Raw genomic sequence first — 26918 nt, 5'->3', positions numbered from 1 at the left:
AGGCAGTCTTTGATAGTTGCATTATCTGTTGACCCTTTGATGCTAAATGATAAGGGCCAGTGACCATTCTAGACTGATTCAATATTTCATGAATGGTGCCAACAGGAAACGCTGATAAGTTTTGGATCAAGGTATGTAGAGTTTGTTGTAATCCATTAATGGAACAATGGAAAAGAATGATTGGCGTCAACAGTATATTTGAATGAGTGGCCTACTGTATATGCAGAGGGACAGTCCTGATGCCTCACATTGAACATTCCACAGTGCTAGGTACTGTAGTCGACATTGAATCTCCCCCAGGTGCAATCAGACCTATGTCATAGTAACAACCACACATTGTAAAAATAAAATAAAAAAGTTGAATGAACGTACAATTCTAAGGCAACCATCTGCAATAGGATTGTGAGTTTGCTTAACATTTTGGCATATAGATGAACCAACATACATTCTCAAGTTGAATTGCATGTTCACTCAACTTTGAATTTTAGGTTGAGTGAACAATGAACAGACAATTTAACTTGACAATTTATTCTACCTTATATTTATTACATATATCATAAGGCCTTTCTTTGAGGGCCTAGTTGAAACTCCTGGTTAACAGGCCATATGAAGACTGCAAGTGACATTATGCTGGCTTGCAAAGTGATGTGTAATTCCTATTGGAATCCAGCCAGAGTGAGGATATCTAACAATTTGAACTTTTAATCACCCACAACCTGCATTGAGAATGACTGCCAGGTTAAGGAAGATGTTATTATTGAGACTACCTAAGTCATATAAACTGGTACAGCCATCTCAGTAACGGGTGCAAAAAGTCCAACTACTAACAGATTGGATTAGTTTAGAAAAATGTATCTTATTTATGTTAGTGTAGCATAAGATATTAATCAACCAATCAATGTAAAAACATGCAAAAACACAGATATTGAAACAAACAATTCTGAAAATCAACCTGCAATAGAGCATGCTGGGAAATATGATAATGATGGGTGTGGTTTTGAGCAAACATACATTTTTAATTTTACTCATCAAGCTTGTTCTAACTCAGCTCACTTCAAGCTGAGTTTGTTGATTCAACGTACAATTGTAAGGCAACCAACTGCAATAGGATTGTGAATTTTTAACATTTGCGCATATAGCTGAACCAACAGCAGTGTTGCCTTCCAAAGACAAACATGAATTTGTAATTTGACTCAACACATTTTTAGACATTCAGCTCAAAGTGAGCAAAGTTTGTTGAGTGAACAAACGTTCACACATTAGCTCAATGTCTTGTCCTTCTGAAGTCGTGTTTCTTTATTTCCGTGTCGAAAACAAAGAGGAGTCGGAGAGAGAACCTGCCAGTCATGCTCCTCTTGCTCTGCTATCTAGTTGTATGCTAATGGTTTGGATGCGTTTTAGAAGATGACTTCCCAAGTCATGGAGTAAGAGAAACAAAAGCCAGACTCCTGTTGTCACATACAACGTTACATTGTCAACATATGAGGGACATATTAGACAAAATGCAATTACTATTGTTTGTGTAATAACGCATAGATTATTGATGTCTAAAATGACATTATTCATATAAAAATAATTGCTACTAGATTACTGATGCAAACAATGACTGGCTGAGGACCAAGTAATGTAAAATGATTTGTGGAGGAAAGGTATAGCAAGTTCCAGCAACACAATGTTTGACAGTTACAAAGTAAGACTTAAAGTCAGTAGCCTAATTTGGCACTTAGTATCTGTGCAGCTGACTGATGAGCCTGCTCTTGTTGTGATTGGTTTAATTGCACCATCAGTCAGAATTTAATGGCTGTCACTGGTGGCTGCTCTCCACTGGCCTATCGTGTAGTGGTCTGCTGTGTAGTGGCATTGGGGAGGATGAGGGACTCAGAAAGGGGCTGTATCCCAAATGGCACCCTATTCCTAATGGCATCCTATTCCCTATATAGTGCTCTGCTTTTAACAAGAGCCCTACTATATAGAGAATAGGGTGCCATTTCGGACGCAACTTTCCTCACTCTCTGTGACACTGGCAGCTAGCTAACACTCTGGCCCCTTTATTCAGCCAATAGCCCTTTACAGCCCTCTGGGTGCTCCTCCCGGTCCATTGGAAAATGTTTACTTTCTTTTATAGACGGTATAACCATGCCACTCATAATTTCCTCCTAACTACTATAAGTCATGCCTCAGATTGGAACCCCTCTAGGGAGGAGCACTGAATGTGCAACATTAACCATTTTACAAATCACTATTTGATTTTACTTGCATGCATCTTATGCGCACACACACCCACACACATACACGTGCACATGCACACACCAACACACATTCAGCCAGTTTTTACAGGCATATTTAAATTCTCTGCATATCCCAGAATAAGTAAAGCTGTAGTCAGGCTTTTTAAATTTCCCCTAAGATGTAATTAATACATTTTGAAGCCAGTGGATATTTTCAATCAGTAGCCGGCTGGATGCATTCATTGTGTTTCTGAGGTGCAACAGCAATTAAGTACAGTCACATAAATGTTTTTAATTTTTCATATGGTGCTGTGGGTGGATACTACAAGCCTGCTTTGGGCATTAACGCCTCATAATGTTTTCCCTTCCTTCCCTGTTGGCTGTTGCAGGTGCAGGGACGGAGACAGAGAGGAGGGCCATGAGCGGAATACTGAAGAGGAGGTTTGAGGAGGTGGAGGCGTCCTCCTCACCATGCTCCTCCTTGAGGGAGTCTGATGACGAGGTCTCCTGCAGCGAAAGCGGGGACAGCAGTGACAGTGTCAACCCCTCAGCATCGGGCACCTTCACCCGTGAGTCACCTGGCTCCAACACACACATGCAAGCGCAAGCACAAACACATGCATTTACGCACACAGACACGCACAGACACACACTGCTCTCTCTCCCTACACGAAACAGTCAACGAAACAGTCGAAACACTCATCGATATGCTCAACACTGACACAGTCTCAAAAGAACAAACAAATAGCATATTGTACTTTAGTGAAAGAGACAATCGTTTTTAATGAAGCATGTGTCACTCAGATGTTACTTCTCCATCATAATGTTGCTTTTGTAATGGATGTTAGGAAACATATCGTCAATAACACCTTGTGATGACTGTTATTCTGAGTTCTGAAGCACAAAAACAACCCACGGCTAGTAGGAATATAATCCAGATAACACAGTTGAAGAGGAAATAAAAACAGCTGCATCAATGTGTGTGCTTTAACCCTAAAAGCGCCAACATATTTGTTGCTTAAAAGCGCCAAAGGGGGTCAATTTTGACACTCTCTGTCAAGCGGTGACACTTTAGATTTTATTAGCTTTTTGTAACACAAGTAAATGGTTTAATTTCCCCAAAATAAGCATTTATTTAAAAAATGTTTCACAATTATATTCAAATTTGATGTTTGAAAATATGTTTTTGTACGTTTACCATGCTATGAACAGATTTGTATCCATTTCTTTCATAGCCACCTGTTATGAACATTTGTCATTTATTAATTCATAGTGTTGTCTTTCTGTGATACTCAGAGGCTGAGAAATTGGTGATTGAGCTAATCTGACATACCGGCAGGACCTAAAATGGCCACCATTATGGGCAATATATGGGCCTATTGATTTTTTTATATAGTGGCTGCCGCGGCCCCCAGGGGCAAAATCTGGGGTGGCTCCATATCTATATATTTTTAGGATACATACACTATATATACAAAAGTATATGGATACCCCATCAAATTAGTGGATTTGGCTATTTCAGCCACACCCGTTGCTGACAGGTGTATAAAATTGAGCACACAGCCATGCGATCTCCATAGACAAACATTGGCAGTAGAATGGCCTTACTGAAGAGCTCAGTGACTTTCAATGTGGCACCGTCATAGGATGCCACCTTTCCAACAAGTCAGTTTGTCAAATTTCTGCCCTGCTAGAGCTGCCCCGGTCAACTGTAAGTGCTGTTATTGTGAAGTGGAAACATCTAGGAGCAACAACGACTCAGCCGCAAAGTGATAGGCCACACAAGCTCACAGAACGGGACCGCCGAGTAATGAAGCGCGTAGCGTATAAAAATCGTCTGTCCTCTGGAGCAGTGGAAACGTGTTCTCTGGAGTGATGAATCACGCTTCACCATCTGGCAGTCCGACGGACAAATCTAGGTTTGCCAGGAGGACGCTACCTGCCCGAATGCATAGTGTCAACTGTAGAGTTTGGTGGAGGAGGAATAATGGTCTGGGGCTGTTTTTCATGGTTCGGGCTAGGCCCCTTTGTTTCAGTAAAGGGAAATCTTAACACTACAGCATATAATGACATTCCAGACGATTCTGTGCTTCCAACTTAGTTGCAACGGTTTGGGGAAGGCCCTTTCCTGTTTCAGCATGACAATGCCCCCATGCACAAAGCGAGGTCCATACAGAAATGGTTTGTCGAGATCGGTGTGGAAGAACTTAACTGGCCTGCACAGAGCCCTGACCTCAACCCCATCGAACACCTTTGGGATGAATTGGAACGCCGACTGCGAGCCAGGCCTAATCGCCCAACATCAGTACCCGACCTCACTAATGCTCTTGTGGCTGAATGGAAGCAAGTCCCCGCAGCAATGTTCCAACATCTAGTGGAAAGCCTTTCTAGAAGAGTGGAGGCTGTTATAGCAGCAAAGGGGGACCAACTCCATATTAATGCCCTTGGTTATGGAATAAGATGTTTGACGAGCAGGTGTCCAGATACTTTTGGTCATGTAGTGTATGTCTACCTCTGTGGAATATTTGGTGCTTTTATCACAACGTTTTCTACTGAGTCCACATTTTCAGCTTAGCCTCGCACCACTAGTATAGAAATATTACTATTTTTCATTCCTCCATATTAACACAGAAATCCTGGTAAATTGTGTTTTTTGTTGTTGTTGGTAACTAGCTGCTTGACAAAGTCCAAATATTTATGATGGATAAAAAAAAGGGGGTTAGAAATTGACATTTTCTACCCCTTTGAGTCAAAATTGACCCCTGTTGGTGCTTTTAGGGTTAAAAGAGGAGAAAAATGCATTGTCTGAGCTGAACTAGTGTCTGTGTTCTCAGCTGAGTAACCATAGGGAGGGCTATTGGTGTGTCTGTCAGGCTCTCTAAGAAGCTCTGTCGAGTCAACCTGTTCTCTGTTCCAAAGCTGCTTATTGGAAAGGCTACAGCCAGTTTGGCAGGCACCTCTGATAAAAAAAGACCTGTGTATTAGATTACCTGTATTTTTCTATAAGCAGATATGATGCTATTGGTAGGCAACCTGGGGAAAATTGGTGGATGGTTCCTCAGGTGACAGATCTATGTTGTGTTTGGTGACGGATGCATACAGTAGCCCTTCCCTGGATTGTTATGGGTGTGAGTGACAGGGCTCCTCCCTGGGGTGTGTGTGTGTGTGCATACGTGCTGGTTTATGTGTGTATGTGTGTGTGTGTGTGGACCAGGGACCATGCAACACAACGCATGGCTCCCCCAGCTTCTCCCCACTAAAGAGGTGCCACAATGTGTCAGGCTTGCTGCTGACATGTACAGTAGCATTGTTTCCTGGAGAATACAGTACAACCTGTCTTGGGTCACGTTAGAGTTGGAGAAATAATCCAGCTCCTCTCCTGGTGTGATTGCTTTTAGTGGAGCAGTCTTGGAATTGTGAGGTCTTTGAAAAGGGCTTCTATGTATTCTCAAATATATATTTTTAGACATGGTTGTAGCAACCCTAATAGAAAATGGACAAGAAATAGGAAGAAATACAGAGAGATATCCAACAATGTTTGATATTGCAAGCTTGAAAACCATGTGGATACCCAAAACCCTGATAAACCTTTTTTCGAGACAATAAAGCAAAATTCCAATCATGAAGCCAAGACTGGCAACATTGCCATGTTGTTAATGAATGCATTGTCCTTATGGCACAGGGTGGAGAGCTGCTGGAACCAGATGGTTCCCATTTGTCCTGTTTGTCTGACCTCAGGTGAGCGCTTGGAAAGCTGTGCTCAACGACTCCAGATCCAGGCCAGGAGGGGTATTATTTATGCCCTCAGTCTTTGCTTTCCTTTTTCTCCCTCCCTCAATCTTTCATCCATGTATGAACAAGTCACCCTGCTTCCGCCATTATTTATGTATGAGTAGGCTAGCTATCACTGCTTTTTAACGTTCCTTTCACCATCCACTTCTTCTGTTGTCATTTGGTCCTCTAGCTGATTCCATACTGAAGAGGGAGAAGCGTGTGAGGACGAGGAGGGTGCATTTTGAGAACGTGACGGTGTACTACTTCAGCCGGCGCCAGGGTTTCACCAGTGTGCCCAGTCAGGGAGGCAGTACTCTGGGCATGTCCAACAGACACAGCTGTGTCAGGCAGTACTCCCTGGGAGAGTTTGCCCTGGAGCAGGAGAGGATCCACAGAGACATGCTCCGAGACCATCTGAAGGAGGAAAAAATCAACTCCATAAAACTCAAGGTATTAAAAGAAACGGAAGCTACTGATCAAATGAAATGTACTGTACACAGGGAGAGGAGATAATGCATCATGATATACAGACGGTACTAGATGTACAGTTGTGACATATCATATCCTTGTATAAATCCAGAACATTGCATGTTTTCAACGGCTGACTCTGTATCCTCTTTCGAGATGCAGCATGTCATTGGTTTCGGCTGGTTGCTTACTCTTCAAACCGGACTGAATTTGATCCCCTCTCGTTGGTTTTCAGCTGACTAAGAACGGTACAGTGGAGTCGGAGGAGGCCAACACACTCACGGCTGAGGACATCTCTGACGATGACATTGATCTGGACAACACCGAGGTGGACGAGTACTTCTTCCTCCAGCCCCTCACCACAAAGAAGCGCCGGGCTCTGCTGCGGACCTCGGGGGTGAAGAAGATTGACGTGGAGGAGAAGCACGAGCTGCGGGCCATCCGATTGTCCAGGGAGGACTGTGGCTGCGACTGCAGAGTGTTCTGTGACCCAGAGACCTGTGCGTGCTGCGTAGCAGGAATCAAGTGCCAGGTAAATCCCTGGGTAGTCTGACCCAGACATACTGACACTGATGTATCACTCTATCCGCTCTGGAAATAAGCCCCATATGCGGCCCTTAGCCTTGAGGCAAATGCATTTCAATAGAAGGGTGATTAAGTGATCAAATATTTTAGACGCTGTAGATGAAAGCACTGTATTATTGAAAAAGCACTGTATCATTTACAGTTGCTTATCTGATATTGCCAAATGATTACATTAATTCATCTATTATATGCAAACTGCAGAATATATGGTCATATAACCCAATGTGGTCCAATCTACAGGTAGACCGCATGTCTTTTCCCTGTGGCTGTACCAAGGAGGGGTGTAGCAACGCGGCCGGCCGGGTGGAATTTAACCCCATCCGTGTACGGACCCACTTCCTGCACACCATCATGAAGCTAGAGCTGGAGAAGAGCGAGCAGCAGCAGGCCTCCCCTGCCAATGGTTACCATGGCGAAAGCAACGGCCACAGCCACGGCAACCCGCTGGTCCAGACCCAACACAGTCTGGAATACTCTCTGTCAGACCCAACACTTCAACAGTCTGCCATCATGCACCTCCAGACACCTGACGACATGGAAGAGCCTCTAGATGATGAAGATGAGGATGAGGAGGACGAAGAGGACAACAGCAGTTTATGCAGCGGACTGTCTGATACCAGCACTCAGAGCTTGGCTAACAGTGACTCTGAGGAAGAGGAGGATGATGAGGAGGAGAAGTCGAAGGACTTTGAGGATGGTGTGGGCACACCACCTGTGTCCCACACAGAGGTTGTCCCCCTGTCCTCTGTGTTGTGTTACTCTGACGGCACCGTGCCACAGGACAACCACATTGACAAGCATATGAATGGAAACTCTTATTTACTCAGCTCCCCAGCCAAGTATTATCAGCAGGAGAACCCCAGTGCTGTTGCTTCTGCCAATGGGGCGGTCAGCCAACCCAGTGAAATTTACGGAGAGGCCTTATCATTCCCACACCCAGTTAGCACTAGCAACGGGGCCATGCCACAAGGACCATTCAACATGGCCGCCGACATGGCAGAGCAGTACACAGACTACCCCCACCAGGCTGAGGAACAGTACACCAATAAACACTTCACCCTGACCAACGGCAGAGCAGCAACCACTGCCATGGGCTGCTGCACACCTGACCTGGAAAACAACATGGTCCAATCTAAAGGAACATTCCCTGAGCAGCCTGGGGGCCTCTGCCAGATGGAGTTCCACAACAACTACCTGAACAATAAGAGCTCCCAGGAAGTCTACGGTAGTAATGGGAAGTGTTTTGTGGCAGAGCAGCCAAAGGAAGTGTCTAATGGTAATGGTTTGTCTGAAGGGCCTTCTCTAGCCGACAGTACAAAGACCCCTGCATTAGCAGAGAATCTCCCCCAGGTCGCACCAGTTTAGTGGGCCTAGCTCACCTGTCTGTAGAATTCATGTTGTGTCTTTTCTTAGTGAACAACCCACTGGGCACAGACGTCAGTTCAACGTCAACTAATGTGAATTCAACGTGAAATCAACAACAAATGGAACCATGTCGTTGGATTTAGGTTCAAAGCTGGGTGAAAAAAGACGAAATGCCCTTACATTGATTATTTTGTGCAAATCCAATCAGTTTTCGACATTGAGTTATCGCATTGATTTTTGGGTTGAAATTATGTGGAAACAACGTTGATTCAACCAGTTTTTGGCCAGTGGGAATACTGACCAAGTGTTATTTATGCAGAAGATATTCATGGTCTTTAATGGGAACTAAACTTTCCAAGTCATTTGAAAGACCATACATTATATTAACATTAATTAGCTACAGGTTCCATGATGAGAAACATTTCTAATGAACCCCCTGATTTCTAGAATTCTAAACTGCAAGATGAAATCAGTAAACAAAAACTGAAAGCTGGAAGCCTGTGCAATGTATCTTGTAATTTTAAAGGTAAAGTTTTAAGCATATATTGTGAATGGAACTTTATTGTCAAATGTGCAAAACAAATTATCGTCACAGTTTATTTATTGGTTAGTGTATACTTATGTTATTTAAATGCATGTTATTTTTGGGTCTTTCAATGGCATTTATGAGAAATTGACCATGGTCAATTTTGGTTTATAAAATCTGTATCAATGTACTGTACAAACCTTATTATTGTGTTGTCACTTGTAATCCATGCTTTTATATGGTTTGGAAAAGCTTGAAACAGACTACAACTTTTAGTTATTTATTTTGAATTATGCCAAGAGCATAATTTAATTGGAGACATTCAAGTCAAAATGATTCATAGCTGTTTGGACTTTTGTGAAGGTGTACACAGGGATATACTAATGTAGCACTTTGACATCTCTCAAAGACCATATACAACTATCAAATATATGGGAACAGGACAATAATATGATCAGTAAATCATATTTTATGGAGCTTCATTTCAAATATATATGTCATACTAAAAATACATAACATAAAACTGGGGACAACATTGCTGAGTTGGACAGGGAAATTATTTCAAGTATATATTTACACAAACATTCCATTCTCTTATGACAACTTCCAGTAAATACATTAAGAGATTGTTTGTACAGATAAGAACATTATTGTGTGACACAATTATTGAAGTGTGAAGTGCAATAGTAACAGGAAATGCAAAACAACCCTTTGAAGGTTTTAATGAAAGTTACACAAGGTCAAAATATCACTATGTCATACTCTTGAGAGCCACATCAGGCATTTGAGTTTGGACAATCAAGCAAGCCTATGGTTCATATCAGTGCCAAGTTAAAGAATGACTGATCAGCCTGAGACATTGGGAGAAAAGTATAAGTCTGAAAATCTGTAAATAACTTACAAGGAAGGCCATTGAACGGAATGCTCCAGATTTGTATTGCTACAACTGTATTAAAACGTTAGGGACAGCCTTTACAATGAAATACAAATATTCCTAAATTCCCTCACCATAAAAGGAGTGGGTAGCCCTGCATGTATCCCTGTCCTCTTCTAAGCTTGAGCCGTGCGTCTATTCATCCAACACTACTTGATTTGTGATTCTGCGCCTGACTGAAACACTATGTAATAATGTTACCTCACCTCAATGGCAAACAAAGTGTATCCAGCTGTCAGGCAATCAGTGCTACTGTATGGACTATACAGTATCAGTGCCAAAGCATTTAAGGGAAGGCAAGATAGTGACATTGCATCCAATTGAGTAATTCTGCTGTGTTTATGATTTTCAGTATTTATTATGAATGATATATTGAAATGTGTATTTGTGGTTTACTTATGTCTGTATTGAATAAAAACATTTGTCAAAAATGTTGCTTGTTTCATGATGGTTGTGAATTGTACAGCTCCATGTGCCTGATTTCATTATATTGCTTACTATGTTTGATTATGTGAAACAGAATACTTTTTGTACAAAATGGTATAAATGTTTCAATGTGTTTTGGTTTCTTAACGATAGAAAAAGCCAAAATGTTATGCAATTTTTTGTTGTGTTTTTGCTTTTTAACAATACATGACTTTTAAATAAAATGAAACCATGTGTTGCTTTTCTTTATATGTTTAATGATGTTAGCTTGAACAACTTATTTAGAAAAGGGTACACTAACAGCCCAGTAAGGATGCGTCAAGGATGAATTCCTTTTCACAGCGCCCTCTACTGTTGAACATTAGAAATGGTGCTCTGCACCAACTGAAGAATGGCACTCATGCCATTTAGCACAGGTGTCAAACTCATTCCACGGAGGGCCTAGTGCCTGCGGGTTTTCACTCCCTTGTACTTGATTTATGAATTAAGGTCACTAATTAGTAAGGAACTCCCCTCCCCTGGTTGTCTAGGGCTTAATTGAAAGGAAAAAACAAAAACCTGCAGACACTAGGCCCTCCATGGAATGAGTTGACACCCCTGCCATATACAGTCATTGCACTCATTACACAGTTCCTTTTGCTGAAATGGAAAATCTCAAGTATCCAAATTTAAGGCACACGAGGCCATTCGGTTATAATTTGTTGACAGACAGAAAACCGCCATAGATCCATCCGTTTCTCAGACCCAGACATATTCAATAAAATTCTAACATTCCATTGTCAGTCAGCATTCTCCCATAGATTTGTATAAACTAGTCCACACACTTCCATCAAAACACTGACGTTTGTGTGATACTGGGAGCTCTTTGAGACTTGAATCAAAACAAAAAAACTACAATCATACATTCCATGTTGTAAACCAATTTAAGAAATATCCCTTTCTACAGATAACAGTTTAGCCTACATATTAGAATTTTGCAATCCCCATAAACATGATACAAAAACTTCATTTAATTCTCAAGAAAATTATTTTACAAAATGTGTTGTCAAATATAGAAAAATACATTCCAAAGAACTAAACTATGCATGTTAAGATGTGTCAACCTTAAATTATTCCGTAAAACCCTGACATCTAAAACATTAGTTTACGTCATTCGATTTTTTGCTAAAAGTATTCTTGTAAAGAGAGATTTCAAAGAAAAAAATATATATATTTTATGCAGTCAAACTTGAGTCAACCAGATTGTACACAACAGGTCATTTCAAATACCACTGCTGTGACTGTGGAATGGTGTTAAAAAATGCTATGCTGTTAAAGTTCTGATGCCAGTCTCAGAAAGGTAAACTGTATACTTATGATTAAAACCGTAAAACACCTCTGAACGCCCCATCCAAGCAATATGGAAAAGCAAAAGAAAATTATCTTGCAAATACGTGATGATTATGAATTAGGGGTGCCAAATAAAACAGTACCACATGACTCAAGCCCCTGGTTAAAATGCCACTTTGGACACTTCATATTTCATCAGAATTAGCTGTTTATAAAGTATATACATAAAATAACCAGAGGCACTGTATTGGCAACGCATAGAGATCATTCTCAATCTGCTTGTGAGGAAAACCAGCTGGGTAAGAGGGGAATCAGACCCTCTAGCGGTGGTAATGGAGGATGCATATCTAATGTTTTCCTGTCACATCTGATAGAATACTTTGAATAATAAAAAGATGCAGTAGTGGTAGATATTGAATAACCTATAATATAAACATATTTATTTTAAAGAGATTCTCCCGTATACTTTTTAGCAAGTAGTTCTGAAAGTAGAGCTTACTAGCCAAAATTGGTCCCTGAAAATTGCATACATTACATATGTGCGCCACATAATTTCTCTGCTGTGTGTGCGCATCTTGCTAGCTGTCACTCAAATGGCGAGGGGCTGAACCTCATTGGCTGGAACTAGAATTGCTAGGGGGCTGGCCCATGTGGGGGAAAATGTGGGGAAAATGGCGCTGCTGGAACTCGAATTGCTAGGGGGCTGGCACACGTGGGGGAAAATGTAGGGAAAATGGCACTACACAGCTTCCAGTAAACAGTCGCTTTCAAACTAGGGATTTCGTGGCTAATTGAGGTAAGACAGTAATTCTGCTCATAGATTATGCATCCAGCCCAAAGCAGAAGGTTTAAAAAATACTAACTAGTTGCCAAAGTTCTGGAGCATGTCTTTAATAGAAAATAAACCCTTGATTAGTCTTTGGTGCATAACATCAGAGTTATTCAGTTTGTGCAAGAGGCAAGTGCACTATTGCATTGTTTCAGAGTCCATTTTGTTGTTCGTTTTCACATATATATTAATACATTATTCAGTGTGGGCAATAAAGAACAAGCCTTTGTAATTAAATAAAATGTAATGTTGATTTCCCTCCAAAGTACACACTAAAAGAAAAACGTGGTATTCTTCAAAGAAATATCTCTTCATTTAGTGTCCATCCAAAGTGTCTACACAGTCCCAGCTACCGCAGTCAATCTACAGACAGTGGTTGGCTTGAATGACAGAAGAAAAACAATTCCTTTACCCAAATCATGACTAAAAAAGGAACGAGAGAAAAACAAACTTAAGTCTTCAGTATGTTTGAATGCTTCCTTCCCGAGGTCACATGTTCTCCTCAAAATCCCAAACTTTCCAGCAGCAGTTCTTCTACGTATAAAAATAAATTAAAATTCTACTTGATAATAAAATGTAAAAGTGTACGCCAATTGCTACTTCTTCTAACGGTCCTAGAATACCAAGGCACACATCGTCCACTATTGCCGAGGACGATGTGTGTCCTGCCCTCAGATGAAGAGCCACAGCTGGTATCTGTCTGAGGGGTTACAGGCCACCAAGGAGGGGTGCTCATGACGAGCACTCAGACACAGGTTCCATCCTGGGATGTAGAATAACTGGTTCTACACAGAGAGGAGACACACAGATTAGTCACTAACATCCTCAGTAGGAAATAACTGACATCCACTTCTATGGTGAAGATAATGCAAGAGAACCAGGCAAACAATTAGGTAATAATTAACAGTAACATAATGGATGAACCCCAAGATTTCAAGAAGAAATCTTGACTGAGCCCATTAGAATAGAGATGTGGGTATTTGGTCTCACCTCCCTTAACTCCCACTTCTGTTCTGCTCCTACAAATGTGCTGCGGCCTTTATACTGGCAGTCTTCCAGCTTCACGGCTCCATCCGTCCCATGCAAACACAGCTCCTTCTGAATGTTGTGCCGGATCTCGTGACGGGTCGAGTACTCAAAATACTGATGGATCACAAAGAACACCAGAAGTAATCCTTCTGATTTTGAAAGTGACAGAGAAAGTACTTAGTATTTCCTTCATGACTGAACTCAGTCCCTTCATTCCCTTCCCTCTGACCTGGTTTCCTCCGAGGCCGTGGCATGGATACAAGATCAGCGATTTCCCTCCCTCGTTGTTCTCCCCTGCATCCAGACACGAATCTTTACCTACATTCTTCACCTGGAGGCACAAGGAAAGGGATTTCAGTAAGACACACAAACTGTTCAAACAAGCCCAGCCACCTCAGATAGTGTGGAGCTGCTCTCTCCCCTGGCCTAGCCTGGAGCCATCCTCTGAGCCCTCTGGAGATGCTAAGTGGAAACCCGCTGTGGCCAGACACAGCTCTCTGTGGTCTGGAAAGAGCCCGGGAGAGGGGGGACGTGGGGGCTTACCGAGCCAAAGTGGAGCGGGTTGAGATCGGGCATGAAGACCTCTGGATACACGTTTTTCAAATACCAGGAGAAGCTCTTGCACTGCAGCCGCTCCCGGAGGTCCACGCGCCGCCCGACGTCTCCGAAGGCCCTCTGTGAAAACAATTCCAGGCAGCAGCCATTAAAGAGGGGAGGAACTTTCCTCATTACTCACACTGCCCAGGCTTTGAACTGGGAGGAAAGACTCCATTACCACTTCCTAACAGCCCGTCTAGTGCTGGAGCTCCGTGGTTGATGGGTGACAGCTCGAAGACAGCACAATGTATGGCAGAGTTTCAGTCTGCCCGATCCCGTTTCAAGTAATTGGCACACACAAATATTTTCAAGACAACCGAGCTGAAATACCATAGCAAATTATGAACCCTCTAGTCCAGAAATGTCTGACTTTTTCCTCTTTACTTCATTTAAATTAATTAATGCAATCAACATTTCAAAAGAATGCATGCAGCCATTGCTCAGTCATTGGTTCACCGATTGCCAGTACAAACGCAGAGTATTTCAAGGATCAGAGAGCTTCTCCAGGCAGGTATTCAGTAATGAGAGCATTTGAGAGAGATAATGACGCGGATGCTGTAAACAGCAGTGTGCTGATAACAACTGTAGCTGTGCTCCTTGAAGCTGTTAAAGACACAGGGGCTGTTTGAAGGCAGCAGGAGAGGCCTCTTGGCCTGGTTCACTCTGAGGTACGTAACTACACATGGCCTGAGGGGAACTGTTTATGACATGGAGATGATAAAACCTGTTATCTGTTGAGATGCAGCAGCACTACAAATCTATGTCATGTAGCAGACTGCTAACTCCAAAGGGCTTCCCTTCCTGCCTAATAGCCTCGAGCCTGGCAGAAGGTTTTCCTCAAAAGGATACTATTCATTTGTACTTATTTCACATTGTGGCATAGTTCTACGGTACATACAGTGGGGAAAAAAAGTATTTAGTCAGCCGCCAATTGTGCAAGTTCTCCCACTTAAAAAGATGAGAGAGGCCTGTAATTTTCATCATAGGTACACGTCAACTATGACAGACAAAATTAGAAAGAAAAAAATCCAGAAAATCACATTGTAGGATTTTTTATGAATTTATTTGCAAATTATGGTGGAAAATAAGTATTTGGTCAATAACAAAAGTTTCTCAATACTTTGTTATATACCCTTTGTTGGCAATGACACAGGTCAAACATTTTCTGTAAGTCTTCACAAGGTTTTCACACACTGTTGCTGGTATTTTGGCCCATTCCTCCATGCAGATCTCCTCTAGAGCAGTGATGTTTTGGGGCTGTCGCTGGGCAACACGGACTTTCAACTCCCTCCAAAGATTTTCTATGGGGTTGAGATCTGGAGACTGGCTAGGCCACTCCAGGACCTTGAAATGCTTCTTATGAAGCCACTCCTTCGTTTCCCGGGCGGTGTGTTTGGGATCATTGTCATGCTGAAAGACCCAGCCACGTTTCATCTTCAATGCCCTTGCTGATGGAAGGAGGTTTTCACTCAAAATCTCACGATACATGGCCCCATTCATTCTTTCCTTTACACGGATCAGTCGTCCTGGTCCCTTTGCAGAAAAACAGCCCCAAAGCATGATGTTTCCACCCCCATGCTTCACAGTAGGTATGGTGTTCTTTGGATGCAACTCAGCATTCTTTGTCCTCCAAACACGACGAGTTGAGTTTTTACCAAAAAGTTATATTTTGTTTTCATTTGACCATATGACATTCTCCCAATCCTCTTCTGGATCATCCAAATGCACTCTAGCAAACTTCAGACGGGCCTGGACATGTACTGGCTTAAGCTGGGGGACATGTCTGGCACTGCAGGATTTGAGTCCCTGGCGGCGTAGTGTGTTACTGATGGTAGGCTTTGTTACTTTGGTCCCAGCTCTCTGCAGGTCATTCACTAGGTCCCCCCGTGTGGTTCTGGGATTTTTGCTCACCGTTCTTGTGATCATTTTGACCCCACGGGGTGAGATCTTGCGTGGAGCCCAGATCGAGGGAGATTATCAGTGGTCTTGTATGTCTTCCATTTCCTAATAATTGCTCCCACAGTTGATTTCTTCAAACCAAGCTGCTTACCTATTGCAGATTCAGTCTTCCCAGTCTGGTGCAGGTCTACAATTTTGTTTCTGGTGTCCTTTGACAGCTCTTTGGTCGTGGCCATAGTGGAGTTTGGAGTGTGACTGTTTGAGGTTCTGGACAGGTGTCTTTTATACTGATAACAAGTTCAAACAGGTGCCATTAATACAGGTAACGAGTGGAGGACAGAGGAGCCTCTTAAAGAAGAAGTTACAGGTCTGTGAGAGCCAGAAATCTTGCTTGTTTGTAGGTGACCAAATACTTGTTTTCCACCATAATTTGCAAATAAATTCATTAAAAATCCTACAATGTGATTTTCTGGAACATTTTTTCTCAATTTGTCTGTCATAGTTGACGTGTACCTATGATGAAAATTACAGGCCTCTCTCATCTTTTTAAGTGGGAGAACTTGCACAATTGGTGGCTGACTAAATACTTTTTTTCCCCACTGTACTAGGGACCTCAAAATGTATGTTCCCCTCAGGAGAATGTGTTTGCACATTCAACTGTGATCAGACTTTGTCCAGGCTATACATAACCAACAGACAGCCTGGGCCCAGGCCCAGTGTGTGGCTGCCCAAACTTGTCCTACGAGGGGGGTAACAAGTAGTCTGCAGTCAGAATGAGAACATTCATATGTCCATGTGAGATATAGTGGAGGGCAAACATTCCAGAGCAAACTGCTACTGTTAAAACATTACTTTAGGGAACAGATTAACTGTTTTAGAACTCCGGTCCTATTTCTTGGGATATCAACCTGCCTAGCTGGGTTTAAACGTACAACAATGTCACTCCGAAATACCACATACGTCTTTGGCCAGCTGGGCGGCTTGCTGGTTGCGTCGGTAGAAGATTTCCTTGTAGTCGTCCATCCAAACCTCGGCCAGCCGCACCTGGTTACGTGCGATCACCTGGGTGCCCTTGGGGAAGGTGTGGGGGCTCTTTGTGCGGAACACGTGACCCACGATGGAGCAAGGGATGATTTCTAGCTGACCCCCACACTGCCACACCTACAGGCAGACAGAGGCAACACACCCAATACTGTTAGTCATACTTGGTAACCGGTTGGTTCGGTTCTACCGCACAATACAAAGATAGAGAATGAATCACAAACAATAGCAGCGATGGCACTAATACAAGTTTTCTAACTAGAAAGCCAAGTGAATCAGCTCATACTCTGAAAGACATTTCAATATTCTCTCCGCCCCAGATTTCCATTTGTTCATCATAGCTTCCGATGAGATAGAAGTAGTCCTTGGAGATTGAGAAGAGTCCCCCAGCAAAAGTTGGTGTCCTGTGAGGTAAAAGATATCCACTGAATGGAGGGTCCAGATATGTTTTACACTCAGTTAAAAAAATAAACAATTCATAACCAGCTATCAAGGAATATAGACAGAGGTGTTTGGCATGCCAGCATTTCCTCCTGAAAATAGGCATTCAATCATTCACATAGTTCTTCTCACTTGATAGGATAGGTCTCATCCTTCCTCCGTTGTTTTTCGTGGTCCGGTAGACTCTCCCAGCCGAAGGACAGGCCCCAGTCGAAGTTACCACGGTTGTGGTTCTGCCCGTACGGCGAGGGCTTCATAAACTCAAAGGTGTTGAGGTCAATGGTAGTGATGTCAGGACTTACTACCGCAGTGTAGTTCTCTGCTATCCTGGCCAGTAGAGGCTCCAGCCAGCCATTGAAGCATTCACCTGTTGGATACGCATTCACCACCAGACATAAAATACAACCACTAAATAACATAGCATTTTAAATGTGAAATACTACATTGGCAAGGAACATAGAAGGCTGTTGTGTAAAAACAACTACATTTAACACTAATTTGATATTTTCCCTGGCCAACCGGAAGCAGCCTACCCGAAGATATGTTACATTCCAATACTAATAATGTTTTGTGGTTTTCCTGCCATGCCCTAAACAGCATATGCATGGTGCTAGTATTCTGGGGTGTAGGTGGATAAATAAACAGGTGTGTCTAAAAGGCAGAGCTGTTCTGGTTGTTCCAGCCTGATGACTCAGTTGTTTGACGTCTGTACTGGGGTGTGGGTGTACGTGTACTAACAGTGAGCATCGAGGAAAGTGAGGATGTCTCCGGTGGCCACCGAGGCTCCCAGTAGCCGAGCGGTGATCAGGCCCTTTCTCTCCCGCTGACGCACCACGCGCACGATGTGTAGCCGCTTCAAATACTCATCCAACTCCTCTTTCAAGGCGTCTGTGAAAGGAAATGAGCCCATAGCATTGGAACTGCAGATCTATAACGGACAGTAAAGATACAGTAGATGGATCTTGTAACATATTTTGCTCAAATTCCTGCCTCAGTGACACTGTTTCTGGGAGAGTTGGCCTCTACCTGAGCTTGGCCCCTTCAACACAGACAGACAGCCAGTCAAAGACTCAAGCCACCCTAGTCATAGACTGTTCTCTCTGCTACCGCACGGCAAGCGGTACCGGAGCGCCAAGTCTAGGTCCAAAAGGCTTCTCAACAGCTTCTACCCCCAAGCCATAAGACTCCTGAACAGCTAATCATGGCTACCCGGACTATTTGCACTGCCCCCCCACCCCATCTTTTTACGCTGCTGCTACTCTGTTAATTATTTATGCATAGTCACTTTAACTCTACCCACATGTACATATGACCTCAATTACCTCGACTAGCCAGTGCCCCCGCACATTGACTCTGCACCGGTACCCCCCTGTATATAGCCTCCCTACTGCTATTTTATTTTACTGCTGCTCTTTAGCTACAGTGAGGGAAAAAAGTATTTGATCCCCTGCTGATTTTGTACGTTTGCCCACTGACAAAGACATGATCAGTCTATATCATTATTTAAACAGTGATAGACAGAATAACAACACAATAATACAGAAAAATGCATGTCAAAAATGTTATGAATTGATTTGCAATTTAAATGAGGGAAATAAGTATTTGACCCCTCTGCAAAACATGACTTAGTACTTGGTGGCAAAACCCTTGTTGGCAATCACAGAGGTCAGATGTTTCTTGTAGTTGGCCACCAGGTTTGCACACATCTGAGGAGGGATTTTGTCCCAGATCTTCTCCAAGTCATTAAGGTTTCGAGGCTGACGTTTGGCAAGTCAAAGCTTCAGCTCACTCCACAGATTTTCTATGGGATTAAGGTCTGGAGACTGGCTAGGCCACTCCAGGACCTTAATGTGCTTCTTCTTGAGCCACTCCTTTGTTGCCTTGGCCGTGTGTTTTGGGTCATTGTCATGCTGGAATACCCATCCACGACCCATTTTCAATGCCCTGGCTGAGGGAAGGAGGTTCTCACCCAAGATTTGACGGTACATGGCCCCGTCCATCGTCCCTTTGATGCGGTGAAGTTGTCCTGTCCCCTTAGCAGAAAAACACCCCCAAAGCATAATGTTTCCACCTCCATGTTTGACGGTGGGGATGGTGTTCTTGGGGTCATAGGCAGCATTCCTCCTCCTCCAAACACGGTGAGTTGAGTTGATGCCAAAGAGCTCGATTTTGGTCTCATCTGACCACAACACTTTCACTCAGTTCTCCTCTGAATCATTCAGATGTTCATTGGCAAACTTCAGACGGGCCTGTATATGTGCTTTCTTGAGCAGGGGGACCTTGCGGGCGCTGCAGGATTTCAGTCCTTCACGGCGTAGTGTGTTACCAATTGTTTTCTTGGTGACTATGGTCCCAGTTGCCTTGAGATCATTGACAAGATCCTCCCGTGTAGTTCTGGGCTGATTCCTCACCGTTCTCATGATCATTGCAACTCCACGAGGTGAGATCTTGCATGGAGCCCCAGGCCGAGGGAGATTGACAGTTATTTTGGTCGATGGTCTTGTAGCCCATTCCAGCCTTGTGTAGGTCTACAATCTTGTCCCTGACATCCTTGGAGAGCTCTTTGGTCTTGGCCATGGTGGAGAGTTTGGAATCTGATTGATTGATTGATTGCTTCTGTGGACAGGTGTCTTTTATACAGGTAACAAGCTGAGATTAGGAGCACTCCCTTTAAGAGTGTGCTCCTAATCTCAGCTCGTTACTTGTATAAAAGACATGTGGGAGCCAGAAATCTTTCTGATTGAGAGGGGGTCAAATACTTATTTCCCTCATTAAAATGCAAATCAATTCATAACATTTTTGACATGCGTTTTTCTGGATTTTTTTGTTGTTATTCTGTCTCTCACTGTTCAAATAAACCTATCATTAAAATTATAGACTGATCATTTCTTTGTCAGTGGGCAAACGTACAAAATCAGCAGCGGATCAAATACTTTTTTCCCCTCACTGTATTTGCTTTTTATTTTTGTATTAACACTTTATTTTACATTTTCCTTTAAAAAACTGCATTGTTGGTTAAGGGCTTGTAAGTAAGCATTTCACTGTAATGTCTACACCTGTTGTATTCGGCGCATGTGGCAAATAACATTTGATTTCATTTGATTTGACAGAGACCATGGCTAGCTGCCAAGTTTGCCTGACCAGTTCCTAGCCTATCCTATTGGGCCAGGGAAATAGCTTTAGTACAGACGTCTAATAGCAGGCTATTCCCAACAAATGACAGAGGGTTTTGAGTGTCACTCAGTTGGGCTGCATTCCCTGCTCCCTCATCTTTTTACCCTCAGCCTCGTTTCCCTCAGCCTGGGGCCTGTTTACAAGAGAAAACAGACACATTTCTCCACACCACCACGTACTAGCTAGCCCCTCTTAGGAAAGTATTCACTAGCAGCGCTGCTTCCTGCTGTAACCCCCTTCACAAGAAGCTGGGGTTCCAGCCTGCACATTTCATGGCACCAGCGGGCCGCCCAGTAGGCTGACTGACTGAAATCAATTCCAAGTGAAATCAGGGTGGTCCTGCCGTCTGCCTGGCTGGCCAGTTAGTTCCTTACCGTCCACACTGGCATCATCCACCAGGATGATCTCCTTCAGGAAGATGGCAGGGGAGGTGTGGAGGACGCTGTACACCGTCCTCAGCAGAGTGCTCCAGCCTTCGTTGTGAAACACAATGATCACGCTGGTGGTCAGCAAGGGGGGACACCGCTTGAACGTTTGCTCGATACATCTGCAAAAGAGCATTAAGAAACATGTAGTGTCTTTTTGGGTCCCCGAGAGGCCTTTCAGTGCAGGACTGTGGTTGAAACATCTGAAGTCTTCCCCTAAAGGGGTGTCTGTTTCAGTTGTTTCATTGGGATGTGGGACTCCCTTTGAAATGCCAACCGCATCAGACAGTCTGAATCTGTGTAAATTACCCCAATAAAAATAATAGGAAAATGGACAGACTTGTTTAATTAGCCAAACAAAACTCCACTTTTTCTTGACCCAGACACATTTACTGGGCACACATGCTGAAACAATGTTTCAGACAGAAAAACTCAGCCTGTGGTTAGAGTGAAATTTTCCTCAATAACTCAAGAAAATATCAAAGACTTGTTTGAGTTAAAACCGTAATTTCTGTTGGAGACACATTATATAATGTTGTTATCTCCTTCCTTCTGTGGTCATTCAGTATGTGACTTTGGTTTCATATTGAGCCACTGAGACAAGAAATAAAAGTATACGGACACTGAATCCCTGTACAGAGAAACTGTTCTATTGAACACCACCAGATGGTGCTGCTACAGTGAGGGAAAAAAGTATTTGATCCCCTGCTGATTTTGTACGTTTGCCCACTGACAAAGAAATGATCAGTCTATAATTTTTATGGTAGGTTTATTTGAACAGTGAGAGACAGAATAACAACAAAAAAATCCAGAACAACGCATGTCAAAAATGTTATAAATTGATTTGCATTTTAATGAGGGAAATAAGTATTTGACCCCTCTGCAAAACATGACTTAGTACTTGGTGGCAAAACCCTTGTTGGCAATCACAAAGGTCAGACGTTTCTTGTAGTTGGCCACCAGGTTTGCACACATCTCAGGAGGGATTTTGTGCCACTCCTCTTTGCAGATCTTCTCCAAGTCATTAAGGTTGAGGCTGACGTTTGGCAACTCGAACCTTCAGCTCCCTCCACAGATTTTCTATGGAATTAAGGTCTGGCGACTGGCTAGGCCACTCCAGGACCTTAAAGTGCTTCTTCTTGAGCCACTCCTTTGTTGCCTTGGCCATGTGTTTTGGGTCATTGTCATGCTGGAATACCCATCCACGACCCATTTTCAATGCCCTGGCTGAGGGAAGGAGGTTCTTACCCAAGATTTGACGGTACAAGGCCCCGTCCATCGTCCCTTTGATGCGGTGAAGTTGTCCTGTCCCCTTAGCAGAAAAACACCCCCAAAGCATAATGTTTCCACCTCCATGTTTGACGGTGGGGATGGTGTTCTCGGGGTCATAGGCAGCATTCCTCCTCCTCCAAACACGGTGAGTTGAGTTGATGCCAAAGAGCTCGATTTTGGTCTCATCTGACCACAACACTTTCACCCAGTTCTCCTCTGAATCATTCAGATGTTCATTGGCAAACTTCAGACGGGCCTGTATATGTGCTTTCTTGAGCAGGGGGACCTTGCGGGCGCTGCAGGATTTCAGTCCTTCACGGCGTAGTGTGTTACCAATTGTTTTCTTGGTGACTATGGTCCCAGCTGCCTTGAGATCATTGACAAGATCCTCCCGTGTAGTTCTGGGCTGATTCCTCACCGTTCTCATTATCATTGAAACTCCACGAAGTGAGATCTTGCATGGAGCCCCAGGCCGAGGGAGATTGACAGTTATTTTGTGTTTCTTCCATTTGCGAATAATCGCACCAACTGTTGTCACCTTCTCACCAAGCTGCTTGGCGATGGTCTTGTAGCCCATTCCAGCCTTGTGTAGGTCTACAATCTTGTCCCTGACATCCTTGGAGAGCTCTTTGGTCTTGGCCATGGTGGAGAGTTTGGAATCTGATTGATTGCTTCTGTGGACAGGTTTCTTTTATACAGGTAACAAACTGAGATTAGGAGCACTCCCTTTAAGAGTGTGCTCCTAATCTCAGCTCGTTACCTGTATAAAAGACACCTGGGAGCCAGACATCTTTCTGATTGAGAGGGGGTCAAATACTTATTTCCCTTATTAAAATGCAAATCAATTTATAACATTTTTGACATGCGTTTTTCTGGATTTTTTTGTTGTTATTCTGTCTCTCACTGTTCAAATAAACCTACCATTAAAATTATAGACTGATCATTTATTTGTCAGTGGGCAAACGTACAAAATCAGCAGGGGATCAAATACTTTTTTCCCCTCACTGTATGTGATGAGGAGAAACTCCACTTGAGATGTTGGCTTCATATTAGGATGTTTTACAAGATACCCTATAATGATAGAATTATCATAAACAGGGCCACAGACCCCAAGATTGACTCTACATTTTTACATGACTACGTTGGTTTAAACCGAAACAAATAGCACTGCGACAATACATTTTAGACAGTGGGGTAAAGTACTTAAGTAAAAAATACTTTGAAGTACTACTAAAGTAGTTTTTGTGGGGTATTTATATTTGACAGCTTTTACTTCACTACATTACTAAAGAAAATATGTACTTTTTACTCCCATACGTTTTTCCCTGACACCAAAAAGTACTTGTTACAGTTCTAATGCTCAGGCAGGACATAATTATGGTCCAATTCACCCACCTATAAATATAACACCTTGTCCTCCCTACTGCCTCTGACCTGGTGGACTCACTAAACACAAATACTGCGTTTGTAAATTATGTCTGATTGTGCCCGTCTGTCCGAAAAAAAATATTTTAAAATAGTGGCATTTGGTTTGCTTAATATAAGGAATTTGATATATATATATATATATATATATATATAGCATTTACTTTTCCTTTGTACTTTTACTGAAGTATGACAATTGAGTACTTTTTCCACCACTGTACATTTAAAACCAGATACTTTTAGTCAAGTAGTATTTTACTGGGTGACTTACCTTAATAGAAAATGACTCAAGTAAAAGTATCTTTACTTTTACTCAAGTATGATAATTGGGTACTTTTTCCACCACTGATTTTAGAGCATGTATATGGAAACAACTGTGACAGCTACCATAAGAGCATAAAAATGGCCAGTTTATTATTGAGAGATAACATACTCTGGTGGTCTGGTGTCAGGACCCAGGTCACGGCTGAGAGAAATGCGGTCGCTGGCGTAGAGGTTAAAGCAGTGTTTCTCCTCTCCCCTGTCCTTCTCCTTCTGTTCAGCAGGGCTCAGTTTATCCGTGTGAAAGGGCTTCCCAGAGGCCCCAGGGCTGTTGGGGTCCTGAGGTGGACGCTCCAGAGCTGGCCTCAGCTCAGCAGCCGTGTAGGTCCCTGGCAAACAGGAGAAGTCCCCTGCATTTTCCTGCTGACGCACTGGGGCTTTGATCTGCATCTTTGGCATGGCATCCCTAAAGTTATTAACGGCCCCCATCACCATGCCCAGCACGGCATCCCGTTTGACAGACATCTCCTTCAGCCAGGGCTCTTCTTGGGAGGGACTTTGGCTTACTACCTCACGTTGTATTAGGAACAGAAATGTGACAAAAATAAGGGCCACTATCACCAGTTTTAAAGGGTGTAATCGCCTTCCGAGAACTCTGCAGAGACCACTCATTCTTCTGGAGATGTGTGGGGTAGATAGCTTTGAGACAGCACTTCACCTAACACAGTCAGTTGCACCACCAGAGGAGGTAACCTTAAAAAGTAAGAAAGAATGTTTATTTGACACATTTGTCACAGAGGCAAAAAGCAGGATCACAAAACTCAGTCTTGCATGAATGGAAAACACGTATTTCTTCAAAGCTGAGAACATACTGAACTGTTACATGCCATGTCACTTTTAATTATGACCATCCACAAGCAGGAATGTAACAATATTGATTGTTTTGCTCCACAACCTACTGTTCAACAAAAGAGTTGGAGAACGTTCTACTGTACAGCAGTCTACTAAATGATAGGATAGATCAGGATCCTATAAAAATGTTCTTGTCATGGTACTGCAGTTTCACGTTCCTTTCGGGAAAACGATGACTTACGAGGACGTTACAAAAAAAGGATTGGAAATGCACTCCAAATTATCGATTAAAAAGTCCATCAGATTATGTCGAGCATATCGCGAAAAGAAAATCCTCTTCAAAATATGTGGAATTCCAGAGTAATTGTTGCCCAAAAAGACTACAGTCATCACAGTTCTGCAGCGTTTCTCAATCTCTGCAAACTACTTCCGTCTCGTTGGATCCAGGTGCGCTCCTTTCAGGTAGAGGGTGGAACCATCATATTTGGCACGCGTGCGTAGAGAGGATCTCCCTGTGTCAAAGCCCTACAGTCATGCCATTTGTTACATTAGTGAAACATTGCAAAACAGCGGCTTAAAAATTATGAATGTGTCATTTGGCGCATGAACTATGAGTCTATTTGTGTCAGTTGCAAAAGTCACTTTGATTTACTTCAGCTACAAAGCTATACCTCGCTGTGCCCCGTTTGGTTAAATAAATTAAAAAGTGTTCTCTTGCAAAGTAATTGTCTCAGGCAGTATTGGAAATAGTCTACACCGCGGGATACGTCTGATCTAATAATGGTGTCAATTCTTAAAATAATGGATTTGTTCAGCCAGCCATTCATTGAGACTGTTGCTGGGTTACAAATAGCGGAGGAACATATCCTATACCGCTCTCATAGGCACTGCATCCAATCAGGCTAGAAGAATAACGGGTCGCTTACAGAATACGGGTTAGCCAATAGCCTACACTGCAGAAATAAGTGAGGACAAACTTTTTTTTAAAGATCAAAATCGGGCATGAGCTGTGTTAGATTATGTACAAGTGCTGATTTATAGTAGGCCTAATACAATAAGAACTCGAACTGTTTATCAGAATTGCGCATCTGTTACAAAGTATCCTACAGTAGGCTTGTCTAAGAAAGCTATAGAACTTGTCAGATGGTAAAGAGAATTACACGACAGGCAAATACGTTTAATGTTACGGTTTACAATAGAATCAAAGTCCAACCTTGAATTTGTATCTCAAGGCTTAAGAAAAGGAATGAGTGAACATCTGCCACTCACCGAATATGTTGGACTCTCTGAGACATATCCCAACATATTCCTGTTTGCCAAGTCACCCCTGGCAGACGGTATTCATAAAGTGTTCGATGCTTGAGGGCGTAAAGATAAGACGTGGACACCGTAGCCATTCGGAGGAGGAATACTCCGGTGCGCAGTAGGAGTCTTTTCAAGTAGGATCAACGTGGGACACAATTCACCATGACTGTTCTCCTCTCCTTCTTGGTACTTAGCCTACACATCACAATCGCACCGAGTTGTGGAAGTGACTTTTTCATATGCAGGAGTAGTCGGTCTCTTATATATCATAGTTGAAATAGGCGAATAGTTTATGCGAATAAAGTGCATTCGGAAAGTATTCAGACCACTTGACTTTTTCCACAATTTGTTACAGCCATATTTTAGAATTGATTAAATCTACACACAATACCCCATAATGTCAAAGCAAAAACAGGTTTAGAATTTTTTGCAAATGTATTAAACATAAAAAACGGAAATATCACATTTAAATAAATATTCAGACCCTTTACTTAGTACTTTGTTGAAGCACCTTCAGCAGCGATTACAGTCTCAAGTCTTCTTGGGTATGAGGCTACAAGCTTGGCACACCTGTATTTGGGGAGTTTCTCCCATTCTTCTCTGCAGATCCTCTCAAGCTCTGTCAAGCTGGATGGGGAACGTCGCTGCACAGCTATTTTCAGGTCTCTCCAGAGATGTTCGATCGGGTTCAAGTCCGGGCTCTGGCTGGGCCACTCAAGGACATTCAGAGAAT

The 26918-nt window shown here is 42.8% G+C and overlaps 2 protein-coding genes across 7 annotated transcripts; one reads left to right on the top strand and one right to left on the bottom strand.

Moving 5' to 3' along the window:
- Positions 1–2646: 2646 nt before the first annotated feature.
- Positions 2647–8420, top strand: csrnp3 (cysteine-serine-rich nuclear protein 3; the record flags this gene model as incomplete). Its single annotated transcript, XM_084161814.1, has 4 exons — positions 2647–2797; positions 6193–6452; positions 6706–7002; positions 7296–8420. The coding sequence occupies 4 exons, from the start codon at positions 2647–2649 to the stop codon at positions 8418–8420; spliced, it is 1833 nt and encodes a 610-aa protein (XP_084017940.1).
- A 2134-nt stretch (positions 8421–10554) lies between these two features.
- On the bottom strand, positions 10555–25316 carry LOC311130050 (polypeptide N-acetylgalactosaminyltransferase 3-like). 6 transcript variants are annotated; one of them, XM_084162684.1, is made up of 12 exons: positions 25122–25316; positions 24201–24781; positions 21020–21192; positions 18210–18359; positions 17604–17838; positions 17317–17434; positions 16950–17150; positions 14037–14168; positions 13723–13824; positions 13455–13607; positions 12255–13249; positions 10555–10747 (listed from the first exon to the last, which is right to left on the bottom strand). In XM_084162684.1, the coding sequence occupies exons 2-11, from the start codon at positions 24698–24700 to the stop codon at positions 13136–13138; spliced, it is 1878 nt and encodes a 625-aa protein (XP_084018810.1). In that variant the 5' UTR covers positions 24701–24781; positions 25122–25316; the 3' UTR covers positions 10555–10747; positions 12255–13135. The 6 variants fall into 6 exon arrangements, with proteins under 6 accessions (XP_084018810.1, XP_084018809.1, XP_084018808.1 ...); XM_084162683.1 differs by having other exon boundaries at positions 11979–13249; positions 25122–25314; XM_084162682.1 differs by having other exon boundaries at positions 10555–10730; positions 12246–13249; positions 25122–25314.
- Positions 25317–26918: the final 1602 nt, after the last annotated feature.

The sequence above is a fragment of the Coregonus lavaretus genome (assembly GCF_964263955.1).
Source record: "Coregonus lavaretus genome assembly, chromosome: 5".
Taxonomy (NCBI): Eukaryota; Metazoa; Chordata; class Actinopteri; order Salmoniformes; family Salmonidae; genus Coregonus; species Coregonus lavaretus.
The sequence above is the reverse complement of the archived record's forward strand: the minus strand, read 5'-3'. Positions and strand labels throughout refer to the sequence as shown.

What these genes read in the sequence shown, in the direction of transcription:
- LOC311130050 (XM_084162684.1), bottom strand. Translation starts at nt 24,700, where the DNA reads ATGAGTGGTCTCTGCAGAGTTCTCGGAAGGCGATTACACCCTTTAAAA. An exon ending in CCGCCCAGCTGGCCAAAGAC is followed by an intron (nt 14,169 to 16,949) that starts GTATGTGGTATT and finishes TTGTTTTCACAG; the next exon opens with AGGGCCTTCGGAGACGTCGG. An exon ending in ACCCGCTCCACTTTGGCTCG is followed by an intron (nt 13,825 to 14,036) that starts GTAAGCCCCCAC and finishes TTGTGCCTCCAG; the next exon opens with GTGAAGAATGTAGGTAAAGA.